Source organism: Hippocampus zosterae, chromosome 20 (genome assembly GCF_025434085.1).
Source record: "Hippocampus zosterae strain Florida chromosome 20, ASM2543408v3, whole genome shotgun sequence".
Taxonomy (NCBI): Eukaryota; Metazoa; Chordata; class Actinopteri; order Syngnathiformes; family Syngnathidae; genus Hippocampus; species Hippocampus zosterae.
Window position 1 is genome coordinate 11,084,913 of NC_067470.1, and position 12,271 is coordinate 11,097,183.

Sequence of the window (12,271 nt, forward strand, 5' to 3'; positions counted from 1 at the left end):
GTTTATCGCGGGATTACTCTGGTTTATCGCTGGTTCCAAAAAGAACCAGTGATAAACGAAATCCGTGAAGTCGTGAACTTTATTTTTTTACAGTCATTATACAGTATTTAACTATATATACAATGAAATCAAAGACCAAATCTTCTTTTCAGGCCCTATTACAAAAAAACAAACGTTTTAAATAAATAACTATCATAGTTTATGGAAACACTGTACTATCGACACACGTCGCCGCGGATGCGTTCCGATTTCAAGGGTGAAAAGCACTACAAAGTAAACGGCACTAAATAAAATCTGTGAAACAGCGAAGCCGCGGAAAGTGAACCGCGTTAGAGCGGCTACTTTCCAAAGTATGTCAAATATGTAAGTGGGAACATGTACTGTATGTACAAGCCCCCTTCCCCAAAGAATCAAGAGAGAGAGAGAGATATGGTGTCCCATATATCGTATGAGATAAGATAATAAAACCTTTATTTGCCCACACTGGGGAAATTTCCAATCTACAGCAGCAGAACTGAGGGTGGGTGGGAAGGGTACTGCCTAAAAACAAAGTATTGCCTTCACGAAACAAATACAACACAAAATATAGTTTTTTTTCATACAGCACAGGTGAAATTTCTTTCCCCTCAACCACAAGAGAGAGAGGAGCCGCTGCGGGTACCCGCTCCGCCATCAACAGAACAGTAAACATAAAATGACAAAATAATTCAACCCAATACAAAAGACTGTCATGTCCCGTGTTTGCCAGCAGCGGGCAGGCCCTGCTTGCCACCTGCACACCTGTCACCCATTGGGGACTAATTACACATACTTTATTTGGGCGCTCTGGCAGTCGACTCACTGCCGGAGTATTCCACGCCATGCCAATTCTCTCGCCCATTTACTATTCGACTTTACCTTAAAGCCTTGTGGCTGTTATTGCGCGCCTTGAAACCCTCTCGTGTGAGATCATATTCGTTCACCTAAATTATTCTCCTTGCTATTTTTTCGCAAGCGTTTTCTATTGTCTCCTTATTTATTTCATGGTCTTTATTTTGACCAGCGTTTTTGTTGTTCTTCCGGACTGGTATTTTGTGTTTTGTATTAAACCTCTTTTGTTCTCCAACAAACCTTTTCTGTGTCTGCAATTTCGGGGATCCACGACTAGTTGTTTTTTGTTGTACACGGAGCGATTGTCCTATCGCTTCGGGTACAACGTGACAAAGACACACACAGTCATGCAGTCTTCACCACTTTTTCTGCATACACTTTGTTGTTTGAAGCAGTTATCGATGAAAGAGGAGAGATTTCAAGTATCCTGTCACCAGTCAGCGGGGGTGCCCATTACTTCGACATCGCGGACTGAATTGCGGAAGAAACAAACGCCAAGGTGTGTGTCTTTGTGCGTGTGAGAACTATATTTTTTAAGTTAATTTACACTGCACCCTAATCATCCTATCAGTCTCATTTTCAGAAAAATGGCATGACTCTTCGCAAGTCCAAAATAAAGTTGAAATGTTTTGTTGCGCAATGCCTGCCTTGATGTTGCCAGCTAAAGTACAGCACGGAAGCCAGTACGTTATGTTTTCCTGGAGTCTTGCCTTCGATTTCAAGATGACAACGACCGCTTTGTTTTCGGTGTACAACTTTGAAATGTGTCCTCGTAAAGCTAGCGCCCCCGCCGGCCCCCCGGAAGCACCGCCCGTGCCCGACTTTACGATGGCCAATCACCAACCTTAAAAGTTCAGCTCTTTTCCTTTCAACTTCTGATGTTGGGGGTGCGTCCGTGTGTACATAAGTGGCGAGCTGCGCTTAAATTCTGCAGACAAACCTGTTGGCTTCATCACATCAAAGAGTAATTCCACCTGACGAGAAGGATCGCGGTACCAGTCGCCATGTCACCACTTTTGCTGTGGGCGTGTTTCATCAGCTTGTTGGCGTTTCCCGTCATGTGTGAGTGTGGATGAAAAAAAAATGCTTAATACCTGCGAAGAGTATGTTTCCGAGTGGATTTTTGTATTAACAGGCGCTTTGATTGTGTCATACCGCAAGTGTGCATTACATATATACAGTAATTGTTGGTTACATTCAAAATGTAGTCAACATTTACAGATAAAAGCGTGAAGCCCTGAGTATTGCCTTCACTTTAAGTTGCACCATAATTTCTCAACATGGAATGGTGGTACAAGCTGCAAAGGTGAATGTTTATCAAGTCAACTGCCATTGAATTGTCTTCATTCGGGAAAGGATGCTTCTGTCTTCACGGACATATGTATCTATGAGCTCCAAAAAAAAGGGAAGGGCAAAAGTTGAGGATGAACTGTTAAAAAAATGTGATCAAGCTTCTTGAGCAAGACGAAACCTCAATTGATTTTACTGCTGTCCCACCATGAAAATCACATTTTAAAAAAACAATGAATTGTCCAAAATTTGCACACATGACAGCGTTTACCTGCCATTCATCTGTTCAACTAAAAAAAAAAAAAAGTTCCTTGAGTCATGAACGCTCAACGTACAATGCATGTCTTTGAATGTGTGCACTGACCCAAAATCCTTCCCCGTAGCCATGGGCTACCTTTGTCCTTCATGTCCCGTGTGTCCCTGTGACAAGTGTCCATGCCCTTCGTGTCCCCCTTGTCGTTGTCCTAAGTGTCGTTGTGCGACTTGTGCCCCTCCGACGACGTGTCCCCCTCTTCCTCCTATGACCTGTCCTCCTCTTCTTCCCATGACCACTTGTCCCAGTCTTCCTACTTGTCCTCCTCCCCAGCTGCCAACATCAGGACCAGGTAACTGGAGTGAAAACCCTTCTCTGACGCATGTGCCTGATGACATCAAAGGCTTGGGCAAACTTCTTGTGGCGCCTCATCCGGTGAGTGGGGGATTTCTGGCGTGACTTCTGAAGAACGCGTTTCATATCACGAATGACGGTATTTTGCTCAGACTTAGAACAAGCACTCGGGCTTCAGCGTCTTAAACGATTCCACATCATTTGCATTTCCTTTGGTTACCCTTGAAAATTGTATTTGCGCAGCTCGGATTCAGAGTCGACCTTTTGGGGCTGCTCAGCGTTGGCAGTAACCTCGCCGTCAGAGGACGAGCCAAACCGATGGCTGAGAGGTATGTGGCCACACGCCCGACAAAGAACGATTTTACCGTGACAACATGTTTATGCGGCTTGAAGACAGCGAATGGATGAATATTGCAGGCTAATCTTCAAGCTGGCCATGGCCGACGACACGGCGCTGCACTTGGGCTTTCGCATCAACGAGAAAACGATTATGATGAGCTCTGACCTGCATGGTACTAAAAGCGTTGAGGAGAAAGAGGTGGCCTCCTTCCCCTTCCAACCCGGCCAGGATTTTGAGGTCTGAAATCATTGCATCGTTCTACGAAATCTCCATGACCGCACTATCTGGTTCCTGGTGATCTGATGGTCTTCAATTTTGGTTTTTGAGAGTTTGTCCATTTTCAATAACCACGACAACCTTGCTCTTCGTGTGCACAGACGCGGACAGACAACCAGTTGGGGTTTTTTTTGTCTCGGAAAAATGTGTAACTGGTTCATGAGTTCTTAGTCAACTGCGGCTCACCATTTTTTGGATGTTGAGATGTACAGGAAAAAGTCATTGACTGGTTCAAGCATTCTTGGCAAGCTGCATAGCTCACCTTACTGGCATGTCATTCAGATGATCATCCAGTGTGACATCGACCGCTTCCACGTAACCGTCGATAGCACCCACCAGCTGGAGTTCATCTACAGGGATGCAAACCTGCAAAGCATCACAGCACTAAGAATGTGGCATGACGTGTTGCTGAGGGACGTCAGGCTGATGTGACGTCTCCGCCGTGACCAGATCGGAAGCCCCCAGCTGACGGACGCTTCCTGTCTGCTCGCCGTGATGTGAACAGCAGTTGAGTCGATTCTAACATGACTGCTCAGTGCTGCCAATCTCTGTGATCAGTGATGACTAATAAAGCCGCTGAAGAATATTTGCTTGGATGAAAAATTGTTTTTTCAGGTATTTACTCGGAGTGGTGTGTGTGTGTGTGTTTGCGTCTGCGTGTGTGTGTGTGTGTGTGTGTGTGTGTGTGTGTGTGTGTGTGTGTGTGTGTGTGTGTGTTTGTGTGTGTGCGTGTGTGTCTGTGTGCGTGCGTGCGCGTGTGCGTCTGTAGGCGTGGGGGTCGCTGTACTGGAGCTACAAGAAATGAGGGGCCTTTGTTGCATGAGCAATTTGCAAATTGCCAGCAAGTACTGGCAATTTGAAGGAAATGGCCAAATAAACCTCTTAAATACAGTTTAGAATTGTTTTTTGTTTTTCAAAATGTGTTTTTGAAAATGTGACACTGGCTCATAGCTGACTCATATTTTCCAGGGAAGGCCACTGAGCCATTTTGAAGACAAAACCCCCACCATTAACAAATACAATGATCATGATGGCAAGCATGAGATGTGTGCCATGTTTTATAAGTTATCACGAATGTTAAGACCAGGCAAACGTGAGCGGTGGGGAAAACAAAGGCTTTGCTTTTCATTATTATGAAAACAAATACTAGGGTGACTTCAATGTGTTGCCTCGCTAAAAAAAAAAAGGTGGACTCCATGTTTTAGCATGTGCCTACACTTGTGCTGTTACATATACCACCAGGTGTTCATAGATTCAGGTAAGACAATCTAAGGCCATTTTTTATTTTTAAAATTACAAATCAAACATTGGTTTTGTAGCCACAGCTGAAGGGTTTCCCCTCGTTTTTTGTGTTATGTTTAGACCCTAAAAAGTAGTGTTTTCTTGACACACTCCACAATACCACAGCAACAGCGCCGTGATAAAATTGCCTTGCAACATCATCAGGGCCTAAACACTCCTGAGTAAATAGGAGCTAAATCTGGTCAACCTGCTTGGAGGAAAAATGTCAAAGAAGAAAACATATATGCTTTAGCCAGTAGGTGGCGATACCACTACGATGAAAAATAGGTTCATGGATTTCTTCATCCCTGGAATAAAATCAAATGTGAGACATCTTTCGACGATTTGATCGCGTGGATCAAGTGACAGCAGCTTTTGTCGTCAAGGAGACACCAACTTTTAACGTACAGTAAATTCAAAATAAGATAAGATATCCTTTATTTGTCCCACAATGGGGAAATTTACAATGGTTGCCTTCTTGTTCGATTTTACATTTCAAGACCACCAAAATGTCATAAGCTGCTTTGTTTAAAATAAATAAAAACAAAATAAAATAGTGGGCTCTAGTGAGCCCGGTGTGTTTCATGGGTGTTCATGTCCACCACGGGTGTCAAAGTCAAGGCCCGGGGGGCAGATCTGGCCCGCCACATCACATCAGACACATTTTGAGCGCTGGTTTGACAGGTGCTTTTCATGCAGCGGGCTCTTTGTGTCAGCAGGAGGTGACTTGGCAGTCTTTTTATTTTGGTATATCAGTGGTGTCCAAACTGCGGCCTGAGGGCCCCTGGTGGCCGGCGACGTGACCCAAAAAAATGTGTAATAAGATACAGTTAAGCCATTAGTGATGATGAGAATAACAATTTATCTTCAAAACACTTCAGTGAATAAAGATCATTCTATTTTAAGAGGCAACATTTGTTTCTTCCACTCAGTGCTCTCTGGCTGATTTATATGATCCTCAGGGCACTGAAAATTTGTCAGTTTATCTTTTTTTTTCTCACTGGGGCGATTGAATTTGGCTGCTGTTAAATGCAGAGCTGGATCAGTTCTGTGAGAGAGAGGGCTGTTGGCCACACCAAAAACATCAACCATTTTCCTTAGCACCTACAACAGAAAGCTGATGAAATGAAGTCGGCACAGCAAACAATATATAATTACTTTCGTGACTGATTTGAGCGTGTTTCAAAAATCAGTTCAGTTCGGTTCAGAAACTTTATTTATCCCCATGGGGCAATTAGGACTTAACAGGCATGCTCTGCACAAGAAACGTGAAAAACAATGACGAACATGGGATACAGTGCAAAGGGCCTTTCGGTACTCGCTGTGTGCACAGCTCCCCGAGATCTTAGTTCAGAAAGGAAACCACTTTGGAGCGAGAGGGGGAAAAAAACATGCTATCCACTTCTGAGGATAATTAAAGTCTATGAGAAAAAAGACCCCATCACGTAAACAAGCGTATGACAATTACAAGTCACAAGATATAACATGTAATGAGGGGCGGATGGATGGGAGTGCGGGGGAGTGCGCCGCGGCCCGACCGGCGAGCTGCCCAGTCCATTCGAGCGCTCAGCAGAAGCAAACCAGGAATAACGAAGGCGGTGATGACAAGGGTGTGTATGCGCGTGTGATTGTCTGGTTGTGTGTGCGCATGTCAGGCCGCAGCTGCTTCTTCAAGGTCTTCTCATGGAGACAGTCCTGGCTTATCAGTCAATGGCCGAGAAGGAGGGGAGGGGGTGATGGTAGGGCACTAGCTTCCATGCGTACATTCTTCCAGAGGAAAGGTCCAGATAGCAGATGTTTTGGGAACGGCTGCCAACAATTCCAGACAGCCCTGAGTCCGTGGCCTGTGTCTCTTCAATGGCGTCGATCAGCCAAATCCACAATTTCTTTTCTGAGCGCAGATCTCACCTTCTCCCAGTTGTTTTCCATCTTGCAGTGACGCTCCAAAACTGCATCCATTTTGCGGTTAAGCTCAGTCACCGCTTGGGTCAGAGTGTTGGACATCCCCGCCGTGCCATCCATTGTTAAGTTTCGGATAAACCGAGTTTGGGGGGATACAAAAACGTAGACAAAAACGTAGACAAAAACAAGGTCTCCGTAGGGAAAAAGACAATTTAATGTCTCAATCGCACCGAAAATAAGGCGAGAACATAAAGCGCTGGTCCACAATAAGGACCAGGAGGCAAATTCAAACGAGTAACAAAAAGTGCTTGCACAAAAGAGCAAGGAAGAGAAATAAAGACCGCAAAATACGAACGAAAAACAATGTAACACCAGTACACGTACAAAAGCCAGATCATCAAAACAAAACAGTCCTTACTCAAAAATGGGTACCGAGAACTATAACGCGAAATTTTGACGAGGTCAAAAGCCAATAAGTCAAAGAACAGCGAAGACAGCAATGCCATAGAACAATACTCCCACAACAGGTGAATGGCGGAGGAGTCCTTAAATACTGAGTCTAAAGATTAGAGATTGGCAGCAGGTGTGCCAGAAAGTCTGCTCATACCACCTGCTGGCCAGACCGCAAAACCGAAACGTGACAGTACCCCGCCCTCAACGGAGGCCTCCTGGTAGACCACCCGGCTTTGACGGGTGCGCTGCGTGGAAAGACCGGAGCAGGGACGGGTCTAAGATCCAGGAGCGGGGGATCCACTGCCGATCCTCCGGGCCTTAGCCCTCCCAGTCGACCAAATATGGAACCCCTTACCCCTGCGCCGAGAGTCCTAAATTTCTCGCACGGTGTACACCAGGTCACCGTCGACGACTCGTGAAGGAGGAGGAGATGTGGGCAGAGGAGCCAGGGGACTGGTGGCCACTGGCTTCAACAGGGAAACATGGAAGACGGGGTGGACCTTCATAGTGGGCGGCAGTCGGAGCTTGACGGAGACGGGGCTGAGGATCGATTCCACCACGAACGGTCCAGTGAATCGAGGCCCCAACTTGCGAGATGTACCGGCTAGTCGCAGATCCTTGGTCTCCAGCCACACCTTCTGCCCCACCTGATAGCCGGGTGCTGGGCATCGGCGGCGGTGAGCGATCTGCCGGTTCCGCTGAGCAGTGCGTGACGGCGCTGCTCTGGTCTCCCTCCATACGCGATGGGCCCGTCGCAGATGGAGCTGTATGGATGGGAGTTCCACCTGACCCTCCTGGGAAGGAAACAGAGGAGGTTGGTAACCATAAGCCGCCATGAAAGGAGACCGACCGGTAGCTGATGAGACGAGGGTGTTGTGGGCGTACTCCGCCCAAGGCAGGTGAGCCGACCACGACGAGGGCCGATGGAGGCAAACGCAGCGCAGAGCTGCCTCCAAGTCCTGGTTCATGCGCTCCGTTTGGCCATTGGACTGCGGATGGTAAGCAGAAGACAGACTCGCCGTCGCCCCCATGGCCTGACAGAAACGTTTCCATACCCTGCAGACGAATTGGGGACCCCGGTCCGACACAATGTCCACCGGAATCCCAGGAAGGCGGAAGACGTGTCTCACGAGAAGGTTTCCTGGGCAGAGGGCAGCTTGGACAACGCAACAAAATGGACAGATTTAGAGAAGCAGTCAACTATGGTGAGTATGATTTTCCCCGGGAAGGAGGCAGGCCGGTAACAAAATCCAGGGAAATGTGGGACCATGGTCGAGACGGAGCAGGCAGCGGTTGCAGCAACCCAGCCGGTGGTTGGTGGGCCGCCTTACTGAACGCGCAGGTGGAACAGGCCTTGATATAGTCCTGTGTATCGTTGCGTAGCTCCGGCCACCAAAACCGCTGCGACACGAGGTCCAAGGTCCGGTTCACCCCTGGATGGCATGCCACCTTAGACGTATGCCCCCACTATAACACCTCCGCGTGCAGAAGTGGGGGTACAAAAAGTCTCCCTGCCGGACAACCAGTCGGGACTTGAATTCCGTTCTGGGCCTCCTTCACCCTACGTTCGACGGCCCACCTCAGTGCCCCCACAATACAATGGTCCGGAACAATGCTTTGGGGTTCGTTGCTCCTCTCTGCGGGATCATGGATACGGGAGAGTGCATCAGGACGAAGGTTCTTTGAGCCAGGGCAGTAGGTGAGTGTGAAATTAAACCGAGTGAGTAGAAGCGCGTACCGTGCTTGGCGGGAGTTTAGTCTCTTGGCAGAACAGATGAAGGCAAGGTTCTTGTGATCGGTGTACACCGTGAATGGCTCCTCGGTCCCTTCGAGCCAATGTCGCCATTCCTGCAGTGATCATTAATGCATTCAAAGTTCCCTAAAGGCGTCTTGAATGCTGTCTTCCATTCATCCCCCTCCTGAATTCGAACCAGATGGGAAGCGCTTCGTAAATCGAGTTTGGAGAATATGGTGGCAGATTGGAGGGGGGCGAACGCCGAATCTATCAACGGAAGTGGATACTTTTTCTTGATTGTGATTTCGTTAAGGCCCCGATAAACAACACACGGGCGTTATGACTTGTCTTTCTTTTCGATGAAGAAGAACCCAGTGGAGATTTAGACGGCCGAATGAGGCCAGCCGAGGGTGAGTTATCGATATATTCCCTCAGAGCCTCTTGTTTCGGCTGTGAGATTTAGTTTTACCGGCCCGGTGATTTCGTTTACTTCCGCCAAGAGTCGCCCGTCAAGATCGTGAACCCTCTTTGTTTCTCTTAAGACCTCAACTGGGCAACCCAGTTCCTTAGCTAAGTTGGGGTCTAAAAAACAACAAAAAACAAAGTCCACCAAGGCCCGAATAGTAATGACCCATAAAGGACCATAGATAGTCCCGTTCAACTCGAGTCTTTGCGGATGTCCCGTACGGGACTCCTCCCGTCTCGACTCCCGCGACGCAATACCGGGTACAAACTCACAGTTTTCGGGGCGCCGGGACGGGCACGCCGGTGTCATGGAACAGTTGGCAACACGGTGTCCAGGTTGACCGCAGTAGTAGCAGGCCCGATCCCGAATCCCACGCTCTCTCTCCGCTGGTCCCAGGCGTCCGCCTCCCAGCTGCATGGGCTCCTCCTCTGCGTCGGCTGGGCCGAAACACGAATGACGCTCGGGTCCGGATGGTCGCCAGGACTCGTGTTCAGCTGGCCGAAGACCCGCACATCGGGGTGGAAAACGGGTAGTTCCTCGTTTGTCCATGCGTTCCCTATCACGCTCCCGCATGCGGTTGTCCACGACGAGGGCCAGATCGATGAGCTCCTGCAAGTTGGTGCTATCATCGCGGGTAGCCAGTTCGTTCAAAACAAAACAGTTCTTACTGATGACAATGAGAGAAGACGCGAAGAAGCTGATCACACAGGCCATCAGCATAAGTGGCGACATGGTGACTGCTAATGCCGTCCCTTCACAAGGAGATGAGATACACTCTGGTCAGGTGGAATTACTCTTCGATGTGATGTTAGCACGCCGGCCTCACTGTCCCGCGGTGCTGGGTTTGATTCAGTCTCTGGCCTTGCTGTGTGGGGTTTGCATGTTCTCCTCGTGCCTGCGTGGGTTTTCTTCGGGTACTCCGGTTTCCTCCCACATTCCAAAAACATGATTGAGGGTTAACGGAACACTCTAAATTGTCCTTAGGTGTGAGTGTGAGGGTCAATGGTGGTTATATGTCTACGTGTGCCCTGCGATTGGCTGGAAACCAGTTGAGGGTGTACCCAACTTACTGCCGGAAGACAGCTGGGAGAGGCTCCAGAACGCCCACAACCCTTGTGAGGATAAGCAGATTAGATGATTCTAAACACGTGAGATGTTTTCAATCATTGATGAATAAGTAATGCTCAAAGCAGCTCACGATAATGGCTATAGGGCTATTCACGCTGCATTGCAAAAGTGTGTCACACACATGCTTTCACGGAACACATAAAATTGGCTTGGTTGGCTTGATCTAGCCCCCCGGCCGTGAGTTTGACACCTGTGCTCTCTTGGACATAGTGTTTGAAATGTTCTGGAAAGGGCTTTGTTCCAGATGCAGCGGTTGTGAAGGCGCTTTATATATATATATAATGCTGTAATTTATGGTATTCCCCTTAGCATAGCTCCATCTAGCGGATGCATAACCTAATCTCAGCCAGTATTGTAGCTCCTATTCTATGCGGCTTATAATGTGGTGCGCACTCTCTATGAAAAAAGTTTTAAAATGCTCCATTCTTTGAAAGTGTGCCTGATACAGTACCATTCAAAGATGGCATAAACTTGCTGAACAATAAACCAACAATATGATCAAAAACTCATCGTCAGCATATATTTCCACCAAAATTAACTCTCGTAGATTTATCTCTCGTAGTGTCATTCAGATTCCTCAAATGTAGGCAGACTCACTCACCAGTTAGCTTTGCTTGACATTCCTTCTGACGATTAGACAATAGCGACGTGGAATTTCATCGTGGTAAACCAAAGTCTTTTTCTTGATGCGAGTTCTCTTTCATGACAATTACAGGACATGAGTGCTTTAAAATAATGTTTGCTCTCAAGTGCTGTAAATTAATGTTTGCTATCAAGTAGTGGACAGTGTTATTACAACTTGAAACTGAAATGGCCAGCGGAAGTGTATTCAAAAATTCAGGGGCCACTCTGTGTCCCATGCATTGCCCATGTATGGTATATTGGATGCGTGAAATCACATACCAGAATCTTGATTTTTTTTTAAACAAATGAACTCTAATAGAAAAGGTCATTAACTCGAGTACAGCGCGGATTATTTTGTATTTAATTGCAATGTACTAGTTACTGTACAGACAAATGGGGATGCTTCTGTCAGCCTTTGTCATTCAGAAGAACTCAATGGCATCGGCATGTGTCTTGTCCTCTCGGACGTCAGCCAGCTTCACCTCTTGACTCGGCGTGTGGCAGACTTTTGAAGACGCGCATGTGGAGGTGGTCATTTCCTCCCACGTGCACCTACGGCCAAAGTATAAGAACGGCAACGGTTTGACACATGTAGAAATTGTAAATATGTAGTTGAAAATACATTATGCGGTTCATCGTTATGATGGTGTCCTGTTTGGAATGAAATCCGTAAATAATGGGGTCTTTCATCGAGGTCATATCTGAACAAGGTCCTCCGAGATAATTTATCAGATCGTCGTCAAAGTTTGCCTGTTTCATCCGAAGATGTTTAAGATGAAAATCTCAAAATCTTTTTATTTTGTCTGACACTGTTGCCTTGGCAATGCGCTGTATCAAATGAAACATTTTCGTGTATTTGAGGGTGTGATGTTTCGATGAAACACCCAAAGTTTGAAAACGATTGGATAAAACCTCAAGGAGGACTTTGTTAAAATATGACCTCAGCACTTAGACCTCACAGCGCGTTCAATTCCAGCTCCGGCCTGCCTGTGTGGGTTTTCTCTGGGTACTCCGGTTTCCTCCCTTATTCCAAAAACATGCATGGCGGGGTGATTGAACACTCTAAATCAATGCTGGCCAACCCGCGGCTCTTTGGCTGGTTCAAGGCAGCTCTTGGGCTTTTACATGACAAGTGTCGAAAACATCTCGTCGTTGGTGCTGCCATTCAAACAACGGCGACAAATACACAGAACTAACGACGTCAGCCTATCATCAACCCGTTACTTGATTGACATACAGGGCAAGCAATCGGATGTCAACTGAATCAGCGCTCAATCGCAAACAACGGTGCTTGGAGCT

The 12,271-nt window shown here is 47.2% G+C and overlaps 1 protein-coding gene across 1 annotated transcript; it reads left to right on the forward strand.

Moving 5' to 3' along the window:
* Window positions 1–1,788: 1,788 nt before the first annotated feature.
* On the forward strand, window positions 1,789–3,969 carry LOC127593084 (galectin-4-like). Its single transcript, XM_052054309.1, has 5 exons — window positions 1,789–1,932; window positions 2,544–2,848; window positions 3,011–3,096; window positions 3,185–3,344; window positions 3,666–3,969. The coding sequence occupies exons 1-5, from the start codon at window positions 1,875–1,877 to the stop codon at window positions 3,813–3,815; spliced, it is 759 nt and encodes a 252-aa protein (XP_051910269.1). The 5' UTR covers window positions 1,789–1,874; the 3' UTR covers window positions 3,816–3,969.
* Window positions 3,970–12,271: the final 8,302 nt, after the last annotated feature.